General features: G+C 45.3%; 2 protein-coding genes across 2 annotated transcripts in view; both read right to left on the bottom strand.

Moving 5' to 3' along the window:
• The window catches only part of plcxd3 (phosphatidylinositol-specific phospholipase C, X domain containing 3), a 29,609-nt gene extending 14,803 nt beyond the window's left edge, over positions 1-14,806 (bottom strand). Inside the window, exon 1 of the mRNA XM_046346799.1 lies at positions 14,380-14,806. Within this exon, the coding sequence (XP_046202755.1) occupies positions 14,380-14,659 (280 nt within the window). The 5' untranslated portion in view covers positions 14,660-14,806. The remainder of the gene's footprint in view (positions 1-14,379) is intronic.
• Positions 14,807-15,913: 1,107 nt separating this feature from the next.
• The window catches only part of oxct1a (3-oxoacid CoA transferase 1a), a 111,952-nt gene continuing 103,613 nt past the window's right edge, over positions 15,914-24,252 (bottom strand). Inside the window, exons 16-17 of the mRNA XM_046346800.1 lie at positions 17,101-17,202; positions 15,914-16,787 (exon numbers count right to left, since the gene is read on the bottom strand). Coding sequence (XP_046202756.1) covers positions 16,752-16,787; positions 17,101-17,202 — 138 coding nt within the window. The 3' untranslated portion in view covers positions 15,914-16,751. The remainder of the gene's footprint in view (positions 16,788-17,100; positions 17,203-24,252) is intronic.

The raw sequence follows: 24,252 nt of genomic DNA on the forward strand, positions 1-24,252 counted from the left end.
TGCAGATCCTCTCAAGCTCTGTCAGGTTGAATGGGAAGTGTCACTGCACAGCTATTTTCAGGTCTCTACAGAGATGTTCGATCGGGTTCAAGTCTGGGCTCTGGCTGGGCCACTCAAGAACATTCAGAGAATTGACCCGAATCCACTCTTGCGTTGTCTTGGCTGTGTGCTTAGTGTCGTTGTCCTGTTGGAAGGTGAACCTTCACCCCGGTCCGAGGTCCTGATCGCTCTGGACCAAGTTTTGATTAAGGATCTCTCTGTACTTTGCTCCGTTCATCTTTCCCTCGATCCTGACTAGTCTCCCACTCCCTGCCGCTGAAAAACAGCCAGCTCTAGGTAGAGTCTTGGTGGTTCCAAACTTCTTCCATTTAAGAATGATAGAGGTCACTGTGTTTTTGGGGACCTTCATTACTGCAGACATTTTTGGTATCCTTCCCCAGATCTGTGCCACAACACATTCCTGTCACGGATCTCAACGGACAATTCCTTCGACCTCATGGCTTGGTTTTTGCTCTGACATGCACTGTCACCTTATATAGACAGGTGAGAGCCTTTCCAAATCATCTCCAAACATTTGCATTTACCTCAGGTGAACTCCAAGTTGTAATAACATCTCAAGGATGATCAATGGAAACAGGATGCACCTGAGCTCAATGTTCAACCATTTCTAAATACCTTAATTCTAAATTGTGTGTAGATTGAGGAGGAAATATTGTATTTAATGCATTTTAGAATATGGCTGTAATGTAACAAAATGTGGAAAAAGTCAAGGGGTCTGAATACTTTCCGAAGGCACCGTGTATATGTTTTTATTTTATTTTTACAAATCGATACTTTGAGTCACAGTGTTGATATAAAATCATGAAAAATAATATTGCAATACTCTACTGCAGGGTTCCCCAATAGGTGATTTGTGTTTTTGTTAATTATATAATTTTCGTTGTTGGACATTAAAGGCTCTAAAATCACCCAAAATCTGTCCACGAAAATAAGACTACAAAGTGAGGAATTTTTGTGTGGAGGGCAATGAGTGTCGGATTTGGCCAACAAAAAATGTAATTGCTAATATGCTACGTGAGGCTTATTTGATCAAATAAAAGGTTTGTATTGTTTAGGTTGTTGTGAATGGACTGATATATGTGGACTCATGTGGCGCTTCGGCAACCTTGGAAAAAAAAACTACTTTACATCAGCGTTGTGCCTGTTGTTCACTATCTGTGTCTCGGCTTCCTCCGAAGTTGGGCCCTCTCCTTGTTCGAGCGACGTTCGGCGGTCGACGTCACCGGTCTTCTAGCCATCGCCGATCCACCTTTCCATTTGTTTTGTCTTGTCTTCCCACACACCTGGTTTCAATTCCATCAATTACATGTTGTGTATTTAACCCTCTGTTCCCCCCCATGTCCTTGTCTGGTATTGTTTGTTGTAAGTGCTTGTGCACGTTATGTCTGGTGTGCGTCGGGTTATGTGTCCATTTATTGATTGTTCTGTTTTCCGGTGGGATTTTATTATTAAGCTGTGCCGTTGGAAACCGTTTTTGCTCTCCTGCCTCTGACTTGTCTGCCGCCACCCCTTACAATCTGCCCTCTCATTGGCTGGAATGGTCCCTCCTGATCTAGCCTCCTCCCACCTACCTTCCATCTATGAGGATTTCCATTGTTAGCTCTTTGAGAGCTCCGTCTACTAGCTTGTCAATGTAATAATACAAATATTTGCTAATACTCTTGTTTCATCATGTACAATTACTGCTCGGTCCGTTCACTTTTTCACTAACTCCCCTCAGGGCACAGGAGCGGAGCCTGCTTCCCCTCACTTTCTCTACTCCGTTCTTCATTCTTTTCCTCTTCCATCCCTTTGCTTATGTCTGACCCTCTCTCTCTATCCATCTCTTTCCTACCTCTCCCTCCCTTTTTGCCAGTCTCTCTCAAACCCATTCTTCCTCGCTTCCCACAGTAGGTCCCTCATCAACCTCCCTCTTCTGCCCTCCTATCCATTCCCTCTATCAAATGATCTCTTTCCTCCCATGTTCTTACTCTTATCTCATCTTTGGTACGAGAGTCATTGTGGACACAGTGCGCAGCTAAATACTGGTGTGCACATTTTTGTTTTTGGGCAACAAGATAAACTTCTCTCTGTAAACTCAATTGACTGCCAGCAGAGTACTAAGCATGGCTACCTGATTTGTTCTGCATTCAACAATGAGGTATCAATATGGCCTTGTTCAGTAAAACTATGTTAAATGACAGATTGACATTTTTAACTTCAGTGCAATTTCATGTCCTCAAATATAATAATAATAATTTACATTTACATTTAAGTCATTTAGCAGACGCTCTTATCCAGAGCGACTTACAAATTGGTGCATTCACCTTATGACATCCAGTGGAACAGCCACTTTACAATAGTGCATCTAAATATTTTAAGGGGGAGGGGGGGTGAGAAGGATTACTTTATCCTATCCTAAGTATTCCTTAAAGAGGTGGGGTTTCAGGTGTCTCCGGAAGGTGGTGATTGACTCCGCTGTCCTGGCGTCGTGAGGAAGTTTGTTCCACCATTGGGGAGCCAGAGCAGCGAACAGTTTTGACTGGGCTGAGCGGGAACTGTACTTCCTCAGTGGTAGGGAGACCCAGAGGTGGATGAACGCAGTGCCCTTATTTGGGTGTAGGGCCTGATCAGAGCCTGGAGGTACTGAGGTGCCGTTCCCCTCACAGCTCCGTAGGCAAGCACCATGGTCTTGTCTACCAACTGGAAGCCAGTGGAGAGAGCGGAGGAGCGGGGTGACGTGAGAGAACTTGGGAAGGTTGAACACTAGACGGGCTGCGGCGTTCTGGATGAGTTGTAGGGGTTTAATGGCACAGGCAGGGAGCCCAGCCAACAGCGAGTTGCAGTAATCCAGACGGGAGATGACAAGTGCCTGGATTAGGACCTGCGCCGCTTCCTGTGTGAGGCAAGGTCGTACTCTGCGGATGTTTAGAGCATGAACCTACAGGAACGGGCCACCGCCTTGATGTTAGTTGAGAACGACAGGGTGTTGTCCAGGATCACGCCAAGGTTCTTAGCACTCTGGGAGGAGGACACAATGGAGTTGTCAACCGTGATGGCGAGATCATGGAACGGGCATTCCTTCCCCGGGAGGAAGAGCAGCTCCGTCTTGCCAAGTTCAGCTTGAGATGGTGATCCGTCATCCACACTGATATGTCTGCTAGACATGCAGAGATGGATTCGCCACCTGGTCATCAGAAGGGGGAAAGGAGAAGATTAATTGTGTGTCGTCTGCATAGCAATGATAGGAGAGACCATGTGAGGTTATGACAGAGCCAAGTGACTTGGTGTATAGCGAGAATAGGAGAGGGCCTAGAACAGAGCCCTGGGGGACACCAGTGGTGAGAGCGCGTGGTGAGGAGACAGATTCTCGCCACGCCACCTGGTAGGAGCGACCTGTCAGGTAGGACGCAATCCAAGCGTGGGCCGCGCCAGAGATGCCCAACTCGGAGAGGGTGGAGAGGAGGATCTGATGGTTCACAGTATCGAAGGCAGCCGATAGGTCTAGAAGGATGAGAGCAGAGGAGAGAGAGTTAGCTTTAGCGGTGCGGAGCGCCTCCGTGATACAGAGAAGAGCAGTCTCAGTTGAATGACTAGTCTTGAAACCTGACTGATTTGGATCAAGAAGGTCATTCTGAGAGAGATAGCGGGAGAGCTGACCAAGGACGGCACGTTCAAGAGTTTTGGAGAGAAAAGAAAGAAGGGATACTGGTCTGTAGTTGTTAACATCGGAGGGATCGAGTGTAGGTTTTTTCAGATAATAATAATAATAATAATAATATATGCCATTTAGCAGACGCTTTTATCCAAAGCGACTTACAGTCATGTGTGCATACATTCTACGTATGGGTGGTCCCGGGGATCGAACCCACTACCCTGGCGTTACAAGCACCATGCTCTACCAACTGAGCTACACAGGACCTCAAATCTCCTCAATACCCACTGTCTATGTTCCTCTTAGGGCAGTATATCCTCCCTCCCCTGGAGCTCAAGTGGTGGGTGGGAGGACGGACAAAGGGCTGGATGAATGGATAGATGGATAAAGCAATGGATGGATAGATGGATTGTCAGATTAGCAGATAATCCTGTGCCAAGGCCCATTTCAGAAGCAGAGGATGCTGTTCTTCAATGGTTTTGTTTTTACTGGTCTCAGGGGGCTGGCCGGCTGGTTGACTGCCGTGACGACTCATGCTGAATTGAATTCTGCTGCGCCATCGATCGCTCCAAGCTAGCGGGCGTGGCGTTTGGCCGGAGCGATGTGGATGGGTGGTCAGGCTGGCCGGCTGGGGTAAATAGATTGCCCATTTGAAAAAGATACTTGACATGTTACAACCACCTGTGGATTGAGAATGAATTCCAGGCCTGACCTGCTCATGTATCAGTGGGTTTCGAGAAACCCCCAGAAGATCTATGGCTTCAGTTCACCCCTGGCCTAGTAAGACTTTCATCCGGCGATACACTTCAGGTTCTCCTGAAGTGTGCTACTCATTCCCTCCAAGTCTTTCCTGTTTGACATTAGTCCCTGGAAAGCCGATTCACTTCTCCGAGGTGCGGTATTACTAAGTGTGTATTACACTCATTGGCAACACTCGGAAAAAGTAGCCTAGCTGTCTGTGTGGCAGAGCTAATAGTTGCATCTTGCATATATGATGAACATACAGTATTGACTTTCTCATTTAGAGAGCTTGGGACTACAAGGTTCTATCTGCAAAACTATGATTCTGATATAATTGGTTTTAAAGTTCCGAGCCCTCATTGGTTTGAATGGTGTTCGCAATTTTATATTGTATGAATTGAGGTATAGTATTATAGTATTATAAAAGTAAAGAACATTGAACATAACAAGGCTTTGTCAATAACAACATTTTGAGAAAAATGCAGATAGAGCCTTATAGTCCCAAGAGCTCCTGCAGAAGATGTTGGTGTAGAATAATGCAAACAAGGTCATGACTTTAGATAAAAAGCTTGAATACACACACACACACACACACACACACACACACACACACACACACACACACACACACACACACACACACACACACACACACACACACACACACACACACACACACACACACACACACACACACACACACACACACACACACACACTTATTTTACTATCCTTGTGGGGACCAAACAATTTATTCTCATTCAAAATCCTATTTTCCTAACCCTAAACCTAACCCTAACCTTAACCCCTAACCCTAAAATAGTCTTTTTCCTTTTGGGGACCAATGAAATGTCCCCATTTGTTTGAATTTTCCTTGTTTTACTATCTATATATAGTTAAACCAAACACACACACACACAGTGTCATGTTTTGTCATATATTGTCTTGTCCTTGTGCTTTCCCTTCTGTTTGTTTCCCCCTGCTGGTCTTATTAGGTTCGTTCCCTTTTTCTATCCCTCTCTCTCCCCCTCCCTCTCTCTCTTCTCTCTATCGTTCCGTTCCTGCTCCCAGCTGTTCCTCATTCTCCTAACTCACTCATTTACTCTTTTCACACCTGTCCCCTATTTTGCCCTCTGATTAGTCCCTATTTCTCCCCTTGTTTTCCGCTTCTGTCCTTGTCGGATCCTTGTATGATGTTCGCTGTGCTGTGTCCTTGTCTCGCCCTGTCGTGTCTTGTCTCCTTCAGATGCTGCGTGTGAGCAGGTGTCTTAGTCTGCTACGGTCGGTGCCTTCCCGAAGCAACCTGCAGTCAATGGTCGAGTCTCCAGTCTGTCCTCGTTACTACGAGTGGATTTAAGTTTTTTCCTGTTTTGTTTTCTTCTTGATTTTTCCACGATTATTACTTTTGCCATATACTGGAATAAAGACTCTGTTTTCGCTAAGTCGCTTTTGGGTCCTCATTCACCTGCATAACAGAAGGATCCGACCAAGAATGGACCCAGCGACTACGGATTCTCGTAACACTGCCGTCGAGATCCAGGGAGCTATGCTCGGCAGACACGAGCAGGAATTGTCTGCTGCTCGTCATGCCGTTGAGACCCTGGCCGCTCAGGTTTCCGACCTCTCAGGACAGTTTCAGAGTCTTCGTCTCGTGCCACCAGCTACTTCCTGGTCTTCCGAGTCTCCGGAACCTAGGGTTAATAACCCACCATGTTATTCTGGGCAGCCCACTGAGTGCCGTTCCTTTCTCACCCAGTGTGATATTGTGTTCTCTCTCCAACCCAACACATACTCAAGAGAGAGAGCTCGGATTGCTTACGTCATTTCACTCCTTACTGGTCGGGCTCGAGAGTGGGGCACAGCTATCTGGGAGGCAAGGGCTGAGTGTTCTAACAATTATCTGAACTTTAAAGAGGAGATGATACGGGTTTTTGATCGTTCAGTTTTTGGTAGGGAGGCTTCTAGGGCCTTGGCTTCCCTATGTCAAGGTGATCGATCCATAACGGATTACTCTATAGAGTTTCGCACTCTTGCTGCCTCTAGTGACTGGAACGAGCCTGCGCTGCTCGCTCGTTTTCTGGAGGGACTCCACGCTGAGGTTAAGGATGAGATTCTCTCCCGGGAGGTTCCTTCCAGTGTGGACTCTTTGATTGCACTCGCCATCCGCATAGAACGACGGGTAGATCTTCATCACCGAGCTCGTGGAAGAGAGCTCGCGTTAACGGTGTTCCCCCTCTCCGCATCGCAACCATCTCCTCCCTCCGGCTCAGAGACTGAGCCCATGCAGCTGGGAGGTATTCGCATCTCGACTAAGGAGAGGGAACGGAGGATCACCAACCGCCTTTGCCTCTATTGCGGTTCTGCTGGACATTTTGTCAATTCATGTCCAGTAAAAGCCAGAGCTCATCAGTAAGCGGAGGGCTACTGGTGAGCGCTACTACTCAGGTCTCTCCATCAAGATCCTGTACTACCATGTCGGTCCATCTACGCTGGACCGGTTCGGCTGCTTCATGCAGTGCCTTGATAGACTCTGGGGCTGAGGGTTGTTTTATGGACGAAGCATGGGCTCGGAAACATGACATTCCTCTCAGACAGTTAGGGAAGCCCACGCCCATGTTCGCCTTAGATGGTAGTCTTCTCCCCAGTATCAGATATGAGACACTACCTTTAACCCTCACAGTATCTGGTAACCACAGGGAGACCATTTCCTTTTTGATTTTTCGTTCACCTTTTACACCTGTTGTTTTGGGTCATCCCTGGCTAGTATGTCATAATCCTTCTATTAATTGGTCTAGTAATTCTATCCTATCCTGGAACGTTTCTTGTCATGTGAAGTGTTTAATGTCTGCTATCCCTCCTGTTTCTTCTGTCCCCTCTTCTCAGGAGGAACCTGGTGATTTGACAGGAGTGCCGGAGGAATATCATGATCTGCGCACGGTCTTCAGTCGGTCCAGAGCCAACTCCCTTCATCCTCACCGGTCGTATGATTGTAGTATTGATCTCCTTCCGGGGACCACTCCCCCTCGGGGTAGACTATACTCTCTGTCGGCTCCCGAACGTAAGGCTCTCGAGGATTATTTGTCTGTTTCTCTTGACGCCGGCACCGTAGTGCCTTCCTCCTCACCTGCCGGAGCGGGGTTTTTTTTTGTTAAGAAGAAGGACGGTACTCTGCGCCCCTGCGTGGATTATCGAGGGCTGAATGACATAACGGTTAAGAATCGTTATCCGCTTCCCCTTATGTCATCAGCCTTCGAGATTCTGCAGGGAGCCAGGTTCTTTACTAAGTTGGACCTTCGTAATGCTTACCATCTTGTGCGCATCAGAGAGGGGGACGAGTGGAAAACGGCGTTTAACACTCCGTTAGGGCATTTTAAGTACCGGGTTCTGCCGTTTGGTCTCGCTAATGCTCCAGCTGTTTTTCAGGCATTAGTTAATGATGTACTGAGAGACATGCTGAACATCTTTGTTTTTGTCTACCTTGACGATATCCTGATTTTTTCACCGTCACTCGAGATTCATGTTCAGCACGTTCGACGTGTACTCCAACGCCTTTTAGAGAATTGTCTCTACGTGAAGGCTGAGAAGTGCGCCTTTCATGTCTCCTCTGTCACATTTCTCGGTTCTGTTATTTCCGCTGAAGGCATTCAGATGGATCCCGCTAAGGTCCAGGCTGTCAGTGATTGGCTCGTTCCAAGGTCACGTGTCGAGTTGCAGCGCTTTCTAGGTTTCGCTCATTTCTATCGGCGTTTCATTCGTAATTTCGGTCAAGTTGCTGCCCCTCTCACAGCTCTTACTTCTGTCAAGACGTGCTTTAAGTGGTCCGGTTCCGCCCAGGGAGCTTTTGATCTCCTCAAGAAGCGTTTTACGTCCGCTCCTATCCTCGTTACTCCTGACGTCACTAAACAATTCACTGTCGAGGTTGACGCTTCAGAGGTGGGCGTGGGAGCCATTCTATCCCAGCGCTTCCAGTCTGACGATAAGGTCCATCCTTGCGCTTATTTTTCTCATCGCCTGTCGCCATCGGAACGCAACTATGATGTGGGTAACCGCGAACTGCTCGCCATCCGCTTAGCCCTAGGCGAATGGCGACAGTGGTTGGAGGGGGCGACCGTTCCTTTTGTCGTTTGGACTGACCATAAGAACCTTGAGTACATCCGTTCTGCCAAACCACTTAATGCACGTCAAGCTCGTTGGGCGTTGTTTTTCGCTCGTTTCGAGTTTGTGATTTCTTATCGCCCGGGTAATAAGAACACCAAGCCTGATGCCTTATCCCGTCTCTTTAGTTCTTCTGTGGCTTCTACCGATCCCGAGGGGATTCTTCCTTATGGGCGTGTTGTCGGGTTGACTGTCTGGGGAATTGAGAGACAGGTTAAGCAAGCACTCACTCACACTGCGTCGCCGCGCGCTTGTCCTAGTAACCTTCTTTTCGTTCCTGTTTCTACTCGTCTGGCTGTTCTTCAGTGGGCTCACTCTGCCAAGTTAGCTGGCCATCCCGGCGTTCGAGGTACACTTGCTTCTATTCGCCAGCGGTTTTGGTGGCCTACTCAGGAGCGTGACACGCGCCGTTTCATGGCTGCTTGTTCGGACTGCGCGCAGACTAAGTCAGGTAACTCTCCTCCTGCCGGTCGTCTCAGACCGCTTCCCATTCCTTCTCGACCATGGTCTCACATCGCCTTAGACTTCATTACCGGTCTGCCTTCGTCTGCGGGGAAGACTGTGATTCTTACGGTTGTCGATAGGTTCTCTAAGGAGGCACATTTCATTCCCCTCGCTAAGCTTCCTTCCGCTAAGGAGACGGCACAAATCATCATTGAGAATGTGTTCAGAATTCATGGCCTCCCGTTAGATGCCATTTCAGACAGAGGCCCGCAATTCACGTCACAGTTTTGGAGGGAGTTCTGTCGTTTGATTGGTGCTTCCGTCAGTCTCTCTTCCGGTTTTCATCCCCAGTCTAACGGTCAAGCAGAAAGGGCCAATCAGACGATTGGTCGCATATTACGCAGCCTTTCTTTTAGAAACCCTGCGTCTTGGGCAGAACAGCTCCCCTGGGCAGAATACGCTCACAACTCGCTTCCTTCGTCTGCTACCGGGCTATCTCCGTTTCAGAGTAGTCTGGGTTACCAGCCTCCTCTGTTCTCGTCCCAGCTCGCCGAGTCCAGCGTTCCCTCTGCTCAGGCGTTTGTCCAACGTTGTGAGCGCACCTGGAGGAGGGTGAGGTCTGCACTTTGCCGTTACAGGGCGCAGACTGTGAGAGCCGCCAATAAACGTAGGATTAAGAGTCCTAGGTATTGTCGCGGCCAGAGAGTGTGGCTTTCCACTCGTAACCTTCCCCTTACGACAGCTTCTCGTAAGTTGACTCCGCAGTTCATTGGTCCGTTCCGTGTCTCCCAGGTCGTCAATCCTGTCGCTGTGCGACTGCTTCTTCCGCGACATCTTCGTTGCGTCCATCCTGTCTTCCATGTCTCCTGTGTCAAGCCCTTTCTTCGCGCCCCCGTTCGTCTTCCCTCCCCCCCCCGTCCTTGTCGAGGGCGCACCTATTTACAAGGTACGTAGGATCATGGACATACGTTCTCGGGGACGTGGTCACCAGTACTTAGTGGATTGGGAGGGTTACGGTCCTGAGGAGAGGAGTTGGGTTCCATCTCGGGACGTGCTGGACCGTTCGCTGATTGATGATTTCCTCCGTTGCCGCCAGGATTCCTCCTCGAGTGCGCCAGGAGGTGCTCGGTGAGTGGGGGGGTACTGTCATGTTTTGTCATATATTGTCTTGTCCTTGTGCTTTCCCTTCTGTTCGTTTCCCCCTGCTGGTCTTATTAGGTTCGTTCCCTTTTTCTATCCCTCTCTCTCCCCCTCCCTCTCTCTCTTCTCTCTATCGTTCCGTTCCTGCTCCCAGCTGTTCCTCATTCTCCTAACTCACTCATTTACTCTTTTCACACCTGTCCCCTATTTTGCCCTCTGATTAGTCCCTATTTCTCCCCTTGTTTTCCGCTTCTGTCCTTGTCGGATCCTTGTATGATGTTCGCTGTGCTGTGTCCTTGTCTCGCCCTGTCGTGTCTTGTCTCCTTCAGATGCTGCGTGTGAGCAGGTGTCTTAGTCTGCTACGGTCGGTGCCTTCCCGAAGCAACCTGCAGTCAATGGTCGAGTCTCCAGTCTGTCCTCGTTACTACGAGTGGATTTAAGTTTTTTCCTGTTTTGTTTTCTTCTTGATTTTTCCACGATTATTACTTTTGCCATATACTGGAATAAAGACTCTGTTTTCGCTAAGTCGCTTTTGGGTCCTCATTCACCTGCATAACACACAGACTCAGTAGTATACAGAAAGCCTGTTTTATACTGACATCACAGCCCTGTGTAGTTCATCTGTCTCCTATTTCTTCTAGAACCTCTCAACCTTGTCCTTCTCTTATCTGTTCTATTTGTTGCTCTAGTTTATGTTCATGACCTCTGTTGGTCAGGGTGGAGGCTGGTGCCGGCTCAGCTGTACGGAGCAGAGCTAGAGTCAGAGCAGAGGGAGGCCAGTGTCACCTGCAGGGCAAACACACAGACGTTCTCATTATGTCAAGCTGCATCCATTTCCTGTTCCAGCTGACATGACAAAACAACCACAGTATGGCGTGTGTATCTATGGGGTTCAACCAGGGCAGGGTTGATGTCTGCAGTAGCCAACACGTTGACTCTTGGAACTCCCTAAGAATAATACTGGGCTAGCCAAATGTTGACGTCGTTCATCTGGAGCGAAAAAGTGTTTCACCACCTCTGGATACACAGATAAACAGTAGCATGAGTTTAGGTTATTTGAGAGCAGCTCTGTCACCTGAAAGAGCCCAATTTAATGCCTGGGTAGCCTCCTGTAGGCGAGGAGATCAGAGGGCAACACTGGGAATGAGGGATGGAAAGACTAAGGGGGAAAAGTACACACAGCTTTGTGTATATATGGTCTACATAGGCTGTTCCCGAGAGAGAGATAGAGTATGTGTGTCTGCATCTGAAGAAGGAGGACGAGGTGGCGACACTGGGAGAGTTAAGATCTGTTCCAGGGACAAATCAACTGTAGCCACAGGTAACCTTTTTCATTAGGGGGGAAATACAAAAAAACTGTCCTTAGTTCAGTGTCTACTAGACTAGAGGCAACTTTATACTCCATCTGGCCTATCCAACACTATAAGTGAAAGAACTGTTCAGAATCGCCACCTCACTCTTTGCAGATTGTGTTGACAAGGGAATCAGCTAAGATTCAATGTGGTATCCATTTACAGTAACACTTAGATCAACCTGCACTAACACATAATACTGTAGCACCATACAGATAACACATAATACTGTAGCACCATACAGATAACACATAATACCGTAGCACCATACAGATAACACATAATACTGTAGCACCATACAGAAATGCAATCGGGCCACTGTCTCACAGTGTTTACAAAATTTGAATTGCAAAGTCTACATCCTAGGCTGGGTGCCAGTCTGATTGTGCTCTAGGCAGTTTTGGGGTTGGGTAACAGCGTAGCGCCTCTGTTAAATGCAGAAACACTTCAATGGATCCCCATCCCCAGGCATTATAAATGTCGAATTAGAAGTATAATCCCCTGGCGAAGAGGACTGTACTTGTGGATGAAATGATCACATTCATCCTCCCATTCGTTCCTCTCAACTGGTTCAGCGCTTCACTCTCTTTCGCTGGGAAGAGAAGCCTGTGCTGTATTGCTCTAACCCTGCAGCAGTAACACACATAGCCGTTGCCTCCCTGAAACATCCTTCGACCAAATCAGCAGCCGCCAGGTTTGGCACCAAAAACTGTAGGAGGAAATTGGCTTCTGGCAAGGAACACACACACGTGCACACGCACACACACACACACCAGGAGAAATCAATAAGTGAATGGCTCATGTGGCTGATTCTGGTTTCAGGGACATTGGAGGAGACAGAAGAGTTTTACAGTAGCCTGTGTCCAAATGGAGTGCATAGGCTACGCCCCAGTTTAAGATGCTTGGAGCAACTGGGCACATTAGGAATAATCATGGTTAATTACAGTGGGTTATAGTCAGCATGCTGCTTCTTCAGGCTGTCCTATGAGAAGGGAAAGGCAGGTGCAAATGCAGGTGTTGTGTGTGACTTAACTGGACCTCTTGGCTCCATGGCGATATCCTGTAGTTTTCATTTCCCAGTCTTTCATACCACGCAGTCGATGCTTAATCGAACATCACTTCCCAAAATACCCTGAAGATGAATGAATTGTGTGTGTTCCCCATTGAGAGCAGTGGAGTATGCCATGCCACACCTCTTGAGTTTCCAACGATAGATCTGAGAAACACAGCTTTGTGCTCCACCTGCCTGCATGTCTGTAGCCAGTGAATGAAGCTAATCACTAGAATTAGCCAGATGTTAATTGGCCATTCCACAAGAGTGAAACCAGCAACCGGGTCTTATTCCAGACCTCCAATCAGAGTTGATGTCTCAGGAGACCTGCCGCATGATTGGCCGAAACCTCCAAACAGCTGGTACCACTTTTAGACGCTGATGCCAAGACAATGGCCCGTTCCAACACTGCCAACATACAACTTTTCTAACCTTCGTTCCTAGAAGGGATCGCAGAGGATCTGATGTGAACTAGGCAGGTTGTATGCACATTTTGCTATTGAGATTTGACCCGTTCCATCATGTCATATCACTGGTTTCTTCAAGGAAGGAAATAAGGTCTTTGAATGAGGAATAGATGTCGAGAGTCTGCAAACACAGACCTGAGCGGCCCGTCTAAAGTTTTAAACACTTTGAATAGGGATTTAGAGATCATTGTTAAACAATAAACCCATCCAATTCACACTTGTAATATGTGACGGAGGGTTAGGCTCATTAGAGGCACATGGGCTGTCCTGGTTGCAATGCAATGAACCCTGAACTATATGCCCCGTTTAGGCTAATACGCACTGCCAATAATCACATCGATAACACATAGCCTGCCAAAAAAGTGACTAGATTCACTTATATATATATTACAACATGTTTTAAGAAGCACAATGGGCCATCTGTGTAAATGCCATTTTAATGTATTAATTTTAATTAGCAATTTGCAAGCTTTTTGTAAGATCATTCATGCCCTTCCCTCAAGGAGATTTTAATTAAATCAAGCCGATGGAGACCTAGAGACACGTCTCTGCTTTTGGCATATAGACTGTCGAGCCCTAACCAGCTAAACTGTAGCTTATTTCTTCGATGATGGATCCTTTGTGCTACCGAATAGGGCAATGGACTAGTGTTGCACCTACACATAGGTTTCGCCTTCTCGCAACAGGTGCCACCTCGAGAGACTACTGTAGCCTATAGGCCAGAGAGAGGCAACTAGATCCAGCCAGTGGCCGATTTATGTTGGAGCGAATGGTTGGGTGACAAGAAAATAACTATAATGACGCATACGCTGCAAATTGACCACAACTAAGCCCACGAAGAGATGATTGTTATTTTAAATACAATTTCACACCTTGATTATATTGAGACACGCATATAAAATATATATATATATTTGTGTGAATAGTTGAGAACAGACTTCCTAAATTAAACTACATTTTTGCTGAATTCCTGGTGATGTTAGTTTTTTTTATACCAAAAACTTTAAATCCTACATTATTATTATTATTTAATAAAAACTTCAGGACAAAAAAAAATAAAAAAATCACTTGTGGACCAGTTTTGGCCCGCGGGCCACCTGTTGATGACCCCTGGCATAAACTTTAGCTGGAATTAACAGCCTTTGCACGGAATATGATAATTCTGTGTCGATAATTCGTCTGAAGACAGTCTGTAGGCTGGCTAGGTCACTCGCCGTCAGTTCTACAACATACACATCTGGATTTCTATCGAAGTAAATTATTTTTACTGCATGATCATCAAAAGGTTTCCAACATTTCCACACGCAACCGGGCAAACTACGATGTGACTCTTACCTGGAATGGCCAGGTTGGTAAGCGGGATGCTGTGCATGCTCTCCGGTAAATTCGCCATCCAGTCGGCGAACCGGTGTTCGTTTTTCCCGTGAGACGAAGCCATGCCGCCGCGCACTATATCCCCACTTTCCGGTGCCTGCGCGAGCTTTGAGTGCGCCTTCTCTGTGCTGCGTTCGCTCCACTCACCACACACACACACACCAGCGTGACTGGGAGCGAGTGAGTTCACACCACACCCCCTGAATGGCGTGCACACATAGATAGGGAACCCATTTTTCATAGGATATGTCGATAGAGTTGTGTTTTCGATAAAGTTGTGCTTTTAGGATGGTCTCATGGCAGGCGAGTGATGTATTCAGCCATTAGTTCTTGAAGTCATTAAAATAAAGGTGCGCCCAGCTAGCCACTCAACTTAATTCAATAATCAGTCCCATGTACCATTCTACAACGTCTGTCTGAGTCTCCACTACTGCATCCACACGCCTTGCGTTTGCCTGTCCGTGTATAGGCTAGTGGCACTGTCCACACCTGTGGTGCTGAATTGATCAACTCCACATTCCCGACAATAGCGCTTCTGGAGGAGAGCATTTGGAAAGGACACATTGTTAACCGATTGATTTGGACATATGACACTTTGCCAGGGTTGAAAAATAAACATCACTGAATATAATAGGGTTTGTCTAAATAGTCTGGCAGCAACATATATTTACTATTTAGAAATGTCTACCCTTGATGAACAAGTCTATTTCACAACATATTCGCAAGAACAATTTGACACGTATGTGTTTCCCATTTATGATACATCCTCTATATTCTCTTTGAACCCAAGCGTGAAGAAGCCCTCCAGTTTCTGCTACATAGAGCCCAGGGTAACCGCACCCTGCGCTCTTCTCAAGTGGACAAATCGAATCAAGAATGTCATTGCACACCCCTCATCTGCATGGCAGCCCGAACCTGCTGTGTGTCGACTTAATTTGCTTTAGTTGCTCAGAGGTACATAATGTAAAACCTGTCTAATGGGAACGTTGGGGCAGAACACAATGAGCGATATGATGGGTTTGAGTCAGAAAAGCTTTGCGTCTCGGAGGATAGATGGAGCCTTCATTCAGTGTGTGCCATAATACAGAGCTCAACTCGTGAAGAGATCTCCTTGTTCCAATACTCTCATAATGCTTCATTCCTTCCTTCACTGTCACACAGAAATGATGAAGAAAGATGTGAGGTGTCAGAAATCTCAGAATTCCTTAGGAGGTAGTGCAGATTATTTCTGAAGAATTTGGAAACGTGAGCTCATTCATAATCATACATTTGACATAATTTAGCTGACAGCGGACCTGAATTAAACTACTGTATTGGAATGAATGGTCGAATTTTATGCATACTGTACTGGTCTTTTACAACCATATACTACATGTTCAGCCCACTGTCTCCAGACAGCCTTGAAGTAACCACTGATATGTGAAAAGATAGGATAGGGAAAAGCAAGAACACATTCCACATAATACTACTACGTACTTCTGAGTGTTAATAGCAGTGCAGAAAATGGACACTAATATATTTTTCTCCTCAAGGTAACACACAGTTTAATTGAATATATAAATATACGGCACAGGATAAGTCCAGGTAGAAAATGGAAGGCCTCATATTCTGTAGTAGCTAAAATATCTGGAACCATATATATATTTTTTTAATGAAGAGTGTGTTTCCACGAGGGTAACCTTTTAACTAAAGCACCAAACTAGGATGAAATGTAGAGGCTCAAATGCAATTCAAAACAACCCAACATCAGTTTTCACAGCAGGGCTGCGTTTCATACCATCGAGCTGCCTCCACCCTTCTTCTCCCATTCACTCCCATTTCACTAAATCAGAGAAAGCAGTATGTCTGAAAGTAGATGGGAGTTATCGCTTATAAGGTATCCATATCTACCAAAAAGAAACCAGCCGATCCACATCAAAGGAAGGGCTTGAACAAGTGCAGAAGGGAGGACACAACTTTCTGGGATGAAATGCAGTCCATAATGGTTTGTGTTATAAGTCATGGAGAAACTTTGACATAGCATTAAAACATATGATTAAAACATAACATTGTTACTAAATACATGATTAGACAGTTCCTCTTGAGTTATGCCAGGGATACCAGTCCTTCAAGTCAATTGTTACAATATGTTCAACATCATAACTCAACCCGAGTATTCGTTATGAATCTCACACGTTACATTCATTGACGTTACAGTAATGCTATGATTCAGTGTACAGACGTGGTGTTCAGTGACATTAGGACGAGTTCATAGTTTTGTGTTCCTTCCGGCGTACATACGGAGAGATTAGTAATAGCTCCTCTCCTCGGACACTTCCTCCACCCCCCAGCTTCTAGACCTGCTGCATGGACCTCACGTTTGGAGACACCTGTCGGACATCAGAGAGAGTTTTGAAAGGAGAGAAACCATCTGTGTCACTTCCCACCGAGCATGGTGGTCAACTGCTCAATAGCTTAGTCAACTGCTTTTGATAAACGCTCTTGGTTTTCTGTTTTTTTACGAAGACGGTTCAAGTCAAATATGGATTTATTGAGAGTATCGTGTAATTCCATGCCTGTTTCAAGATTATATTTTTGAACGAGTAGATATGGAAAAGTTGGCTGGGGGTTGAACAACACAACCCTGAAGTGGCCAGTCAGTATATTCCCCGTGGCCAGACTGGCTGTCCCTGTATGACTCACCGCAAAGTGTGCTCCAGTGCATGCCTTAATGTCCTCTAGAGTGAGTCCCTCCCACACCTCGATCAGTGTCAGACCTTTAGTCTTGTCCACATCAAACACAGCCTGGGAACGAGTGAGAAGGGGAGAGACAGAGACAGAGAGAGAGATGGATTTAATAAAAACAACATCTGAAATGTTGGGTGGAGGCCTAGAGGGTTAGACCTGTACCTGTTGTGTTCTCTGACAGATGCAATTTACTTCAAACAAAACTCAAAGTCCGGCAATGCACCCTGGAGATTCCTGCATTTCAGCTCAGAGTCTGTATTTGTTCTAATCGTCAGAAAATGATTGAAATGAAATGTTACTATTCTCACATCAACAAAAAAATGGTAAGAAAGCACTAGCTGTATGAGCGAAGCCATCTGAAACAATAGGAATACTGTCATCTCCCAGCCGGACCACAGACACTAAAATCTACACGGGTCCCACTGTCTGACTTTTCTCTGTGTTCACAAGGCCAGACTGACAGTTTGGTCTGAACCCGAGACTCACCCTAGCCACATTCTGTCAGGACACCAGAGGTGTTGTGCAGGTCTCTCCTGCCCTTTTGGACTGGCCTCCACCCTATTTGTGACAGCACTTCTTTGGACCAAAAGCTCCGTTTGGGATAAATCTTGTTGTTGTAAGATATGGGCTTTGTCTCAACAACACTCTTAAAGATTCCTATCCTCTTCTCGTCTCTTTCTTTCAACACCACTGACTGATATCATTTTACTGTATCGCTGCCACCTGGCATGTCCTACTACGTCAGCGATGGAGAAAAGGTAACAGTTGGTTAAAAATGATTGAGACACTGCCGGAGACACTGCCTTGGGCCCGTTAAGATATATATATATTTTTTAAATGATTTTTGTGCAATTTCTCTGTTGCCATAGTAATCTACAATGAGCATTTGGCTGCTCAGTGGGCAATCGGCCGGCACCCCTACCGGCCCGGCTTTCTGATTGGCTGAGCGGAGGTCGCTCAAATTCACATTGAAAGTCAAATGCTCAGAGAGACCCACCCCGACTCTCTATCGTTAAATCAGCCAAGAGAGCACTTTCTAAATTGTCACCTCACTCAAAACATCCTATTCGTTGGATGGCTAAATTGAATTGGTCAAACAGTAAAGTGCATTGTCCCCATGATTCCTGTAATGAAAGTGTCTGTTTTGCTCCTGTATCTGTTTGGTTGGGGCCTGCTGCTGTGACGAGTGAGCCACTCTCCCCTCCCCCCCATGCGCTCCAGAAGTCAATGCAGTCTGTTCACACACCATTTCAAAATTGCAATTGTAGGGGAAAACATCGTTCTGGAAGCTTCGTCCCAGTGTCTCTGTTGAAGATGAGTGTCTTAGATTTCTGTAGGTGTCATTTATATTTCTCAACTCTCAATACTCAGCTCAGTAACAACTATTTTACAACCAAGATATTTGAGATGGCTTTGAAATAGGGAGAGGCACGACCATTGCGAGGGCATAGGCCGATAGGTAGCCTACAACTGAAAAACATCTTTAGGACATCACATTTACTGCTGGATGAATACATGGCTACAAGCAGTGAGCATTATATTAATAGTTAGCAATCTAGTTCATGTGTTTTGAGTTTCCACTTCCTCAGGTGTTAATCCACAAATTAATTAGCCTATGAAATTAGTGGACATAAATATATATGTAATTCATCTCTATTTTTACAGTAAAGTATAGCAATTATGGTCTTATTGTCAACCCAAACACATATGACAGGCACTGATTTGCATTATAAACTGGGTGGTTTGAGCCCTGAATTCGGATTGGCTGAAAGCCATCTTATATCAGAAAATAGTTTTACTGGTTTAATTACGTTGGTAACCAGTTTATAATAGCAATAAGGCTCCTCGGGGGTTTGTGATATATGGTCAATATACCACAGCTAAGGGCTGTGTCCAAAAACCCTTAGCCGTGGTATACTGGCCATACACCACACCTCCTCAGGCCTTTTTGCTTAAATATAGCTTTTATAAACATGGCTTAAAAAACGCACCCTGGGATCTTAAACACAACAAATTTGTAACATATGGCACAAATTGGATTTGTAACATCACACGAATTGCGAAATTCGAATCGTATCACAAAATGGATGACGTAGCGCACAAAAAAATGTAAGACTTGACGGTGTGCACAGTGATGTGGGCTGGGGTGGATAAAATGCCAAGGCCGAATTCTTGTCCCAGTCTGCCACTGGTATGTAGGGCCGGCCCAGCCCCTGACATGACTCTTAAGACACTGTATGCAAGGATTATTTTGTTTTTAGGAATGCTGAATTATCTGTGTTGCTCTCAACAACCCCCAGTCTGTCACACCTCTGCGAAGCATTGGCGCTGTTGTGATTTGATTGGAAGTTCACTTTTAGTGTCTCTGCCATTGATCAACAACTCATATTTTGAATACAAACAGGTCATAGGGTTAAAAAAGGGTCTTAGATTCATTGTCTCTTTTTGTTCCTGGCCTGCTTTGGCGAGGCACCTACATGGACTTCTTGGGGCCACGACTTCACCCTCTCTCCCTCCCTCCCTCTGATCATGACTAGATTATGAATACTGCCGTTTAGCTCATGGAGTCCGATAATATGCATTCTAATAGACTTTGTTTGGCATACTCTTATTATGTGTCGCAGGTCTAAGAATATATCACAAAAACATTACCCAGCAACACTCTCGGGAAAGCTGTCACAACCTACAGCTCATTAGTAGGATGGGAGTGACAGGGAGATGCAGGAGGATGGATATGGGAGAGAGAGCGAGAGAGATAAATAATGTGGGAAAGGAAGAGTGTGGGAAAGGAAGGGGAAAACTTGGAAAGACAATTAGAGTAAGGGTGGAGAGCATAGGGAGGGAGGCAGAGACTTGTCTTGGACTGTCTGTGACGTTAGTGACTGGACCACAGCATTGGGCAACAGCATAAAGCCATCATCACACTGTACTATGGATTAGCGTCTTCTAAACTAAGGCAAGTTCTGTTATTCACTAAGCCTGTGAAATTAGCTGGTCTTCTCATCATAATTATCCCTAGTCTGATTTTATCAGTCTGATGACTCCTTCTGTACAGACTCTCATATTCCTCATTTACCCCATCTCCCTCGCTCTCCTACGTCCTCTTGCCATCCCTTCCCTCTCTCCCACAATCTTTCTTTCCACTTTTTAATTTCCTAATGTTTCCTCTTTAACCTACACTCTCTTTTCCCTCTCTGCCTTTTCCGATAACGGCAGGCTTTGGGCACCATCCCACATATAATGCAACTGATTCAGCTCATCAACAAAACCTTGTTGCGTTGCATAACGTGTGTTAGAGCTAGGCTTGAACAAAAGCCTTTTTTACAATTCTGGAACAGGGTTAAATAACAGTTTTAACAGAAGTAGACATAGAAAGTGGGGAATAACCAGAGAACATTAAGTGCAACTCTGGGAATAGACTGCCAGAGGTAGCAGTTTGCTGCTGCAATTACTCTGAACCAGGGGAATGTCTGTTTCCACTGTGAATAAATAGGTAATTATTTTGGGCTGATTTCCATTTCAGAGGGGAACGCTGTTTCATGATTTACTGTTTACCAAACCAAGCACGTTCTGCAGGGTTACTGTGAGGAGCGCTGCCATCTAGCTAACACACATTGGCAGGCTGCTGTGAAGAGTCCTCATATGAGAGGGGCACAGAGGATCATGTGGCTACCTGATCCACCCAGAGGACAGAGAGGGGGAAGGAAGGAAATAGGGAATAGTAACAAGAGAGGATACCAGGAAGAGAGGGAAAGGTAGAGAAGAGAGTGGTGGGGGAGAGAGAGAGAGAGAGAGAGAGAGAGAGAGAGAGAGAGAGAGAGAGAGAGAGAGAGAGAGAGAAGGGGAGCGAGGTAATGAGAAGAGACAGATGGGAGGAAAGAAAACAAGGATAAAACAGAGGAGGGCACAAAGGAACGGGAGGAAAGGATGGGGGTAGAAGAGGGGGTAGAGCAGAAAAGAGGGATTTTAAAAAAGGGGGAGAGGGAGGTGGTGATGACAGTGGTGGGTAGGGGACGCTTTAACCTTTATAAATGTTGGGAAGCATCTTGCGCAAATCACTCTAAAACGCACCCAGGCAAAAATGTACGGGTGGAAAAAAAAGAGAAGCGCACACTGTTTCTCTAACTGGTCATAATTCTACAGCCGCCTTTAGAGAAAGCGAGAGAGCGAGGGAAAGAGAGCGAGCGGGAGAGGCACAGACAGACAGAAAGGAAGAGATTGAGAAAAGGAAAGATACTGGCGCGATAGGACGCCGAGAGAAACACGGCTACATGGCACACCAGGCTCCCGCATCGATCTGTCTCTCTACACCTGGCACAAACCCAAACTATCCCCTATAATACTGAATAGACACACACACACACCACACACACGCGCGCGCGCACAATCAATGATCCTGTGCAGGCCTCCATTACACCTCTGTGCCCCCTGTGTAGAAGCCAGCTGAGCTGCTAATGGAGCCAGCGATGACTGCTGAAGCCCTTTGTCCTGCTGAGCACAGTAGACAGCAACAAGCATTACCCAGGGTCACAGGATGTCTGCACTGGTGTGCTCAGATAGGTTAGAGTACAGATTATAGGGCACATTAAGCCATAGAGCCCATCAGATTAAACTAAATACGGCACAAAAAGCATTGTCAATATTTTAACACTTACAGTACCTCCAGAGAGTATTCACAACCCTTTGCTTTTTCCACATTTTGACGTGTTATGCAGTAGGATTCAAATGGATTTATTTAGCTTCTTTTTTTGTCAACGATCTACACAAAATACTCCTAATGTCAAAATGGAAAACTAACATTTGTAAAAAAAAAAAACTATATGAAAAATAAAACACTAATATATCTTGATTGGATGAGTAGTCAACACCCTGAGTCAATACATGTTAGAATCACCTTTGGCAGTGATTACAGCAGAGTCTTTCTGGGTAAGTCTCTAAGAGTTTTGCACACCTGGAGTGTACAATATTTGCACTTTATTATTTTTTTAATTCTTCAAGCTCTGTCAAGTTGGTTGTTGAGATTTGCCATAGATTTTCAAGCCAATTTAAGTCAAAACTGTAACTAGGCCACTCAGGAACATTCAATGTGGTCTTGGTAAGCATATTTGGCCTTGTGTTTTAGGTTATTGTCCTGCTGAAATGTGAATTTGTCTCCCAGTATCTAGTGGAAAGCAGACGGAACAAGGTTTTCCTCTAGGATTTTGCCTGTGCTTAGATCTATTCTGTTTCTTTTTATCATAAAGAACTTCCTAGTCCTTGACGATGACAAGTATAATGCATAACATGATGTAGCCACCACCATGCTTAAAAATATGAAGAGTGGTACACTCAGTGATGTGTTGTGTTGGATTTGCCCCAAACATAGCATTTACATTTACATTTAAGTCATTTAGCAGACGCTCTTATCCAGAGCGACTTACAAACATAACACTTTGTATTCAGTTCATTTCTTTGCCACATCTTTGTCATTTTAAATTCGTGCCTTATTGGAAACAGGATGCATGTTTTGGAACATTTTTATTCTGTACAGGCATCCTTCTATTCACTCTGTCATTTAGGTTAGTATTGTAGAGTCATTACGATGTTGTTGATCCATCCTCAGTCTTCTCCAGTCATTAAGATAACTGTTTTAAAGTCACCATTGGCCGCATGCTGAAATCCCTAAGAGGTTTCCTTCCTCTCTGGCAACTGAGTTAGGAAGGATGCCTGTGTCTTTGTAGTTACTGGGTGTATTCATACACCATCCAAAGTGTAACTAATAACTTCAAAATACTACCAATAGCTTCCCTTCTTTGTGAGGCATTGGAAAACCTCCCTGGTCTTTGTGGTTGAATCTGTGTTTGAAATTCACTGATCGACTGAGGGATGAGGTAGTGATGAGATGAGGTAGTCATTAAAAAAATCATGGTAAACACTATTATTGCACACAGAGTGAGTCCATGTGACTTGTTAAGCAAATGTATACTTCTCAATGTATTTAGGCTTGCCATAACAAAGGGGTTAAATACAATGGGACTAATACGGGACTCATACAAAAATGTGCCTGCTTGCTACAGTATGCAATATTCAGATCGAAACATCTACCAGTAAGGCTCTGGGCTAAATTCTGACTGATACGCTTACCTGCTGCTAAACTGTGAAATTGTATTACAGGAATTGTGCTATGTAACCCTGTAGGGGATGAATAGACATGCAGAACAGGCGCAGAACAGCTGGTAAACATGAGCAGGAACAGCAAATGTATTGAGCCATCTGTCAGAACACTGGAATCACAACACATGTACAGCATACAGCCCCATGCTGCACACATACAACGCTACAGTAATAATGGCTCAGGCTTTGGAAAACATTGTAAGAATGTTAGGCATCCTCCATGTATCTCATTTAGAACAATCACGGTAAGATAGCCTCAGAGTTGAACATTTTATAATCCTACCATAAAAAAAGAACTGTGGCTTCTCAAACAGTACATCCTTTGAGTTACTTTTTACTAAAGTAAAATGTACAGAGAACAAAAATATAAATGCCGATAGGCAACAATTTCAAAGATTTTACTGAGTTCCAGTTTATATACGGAAATAATTTTCATTTTTTTCCCAATTTTCCAATATAAAGCTGACGGGATCCTCCTCTTTTTAAAAACTCAGTTCTCAGGCAATTGCATAGCCTATAGAAATGTGGCGCATCATGCGCTCATGGGGGCTCTCACGAAGTGTTTGATTTTATTTTTTGACCACATTTGCATTGATGTCAGAATGATTAGAGGGACAATAGAGTGCTGAGTACCAGGCAGTTAGCAAGTTTGGTGGGCTACTAATGACCATCAGCAGCATCAGAGCTTGGAGAAGCCTAGTTACCGTGACTAACTTGTGGCTGCAGGTGTTGTGGTGATATGGTCACTGTAACAGCCCTCGGCCGGCATGGTAATACGTGGTCTGCGGTTGTCAGGTCGGGTTGGACGTACTGCCAAATTCTCTAAAACGACATTGGAGGCGGCTTATGGTAAATAAATTAACCTCTGAATTCTCTGGCAACAAATCAAATCAAATTTTCAAATCAAATTGAATTTGTCACATGTGCCGAATACAACACGTGTAGACCTTACAG

This window comes from Oncorhynchus gorbuscha, linkage group LG04 (genome assembly GCF_021184085.1).
Source record: "Oncorhynchus gorbuscha isolate QuinsamMale2020 ecotype Even-year linkage group LG04, OgorEven_v1.0, whole genome shotgun sequence".
Taxonomy (NCBI): domain Eukaryota; kingdom Metazoa; phylum Chordata; class Actinopteri; order Salmoniformes; family Salmonidae; genus Oncorhynchus; species Oncorhynchus gorbuscha.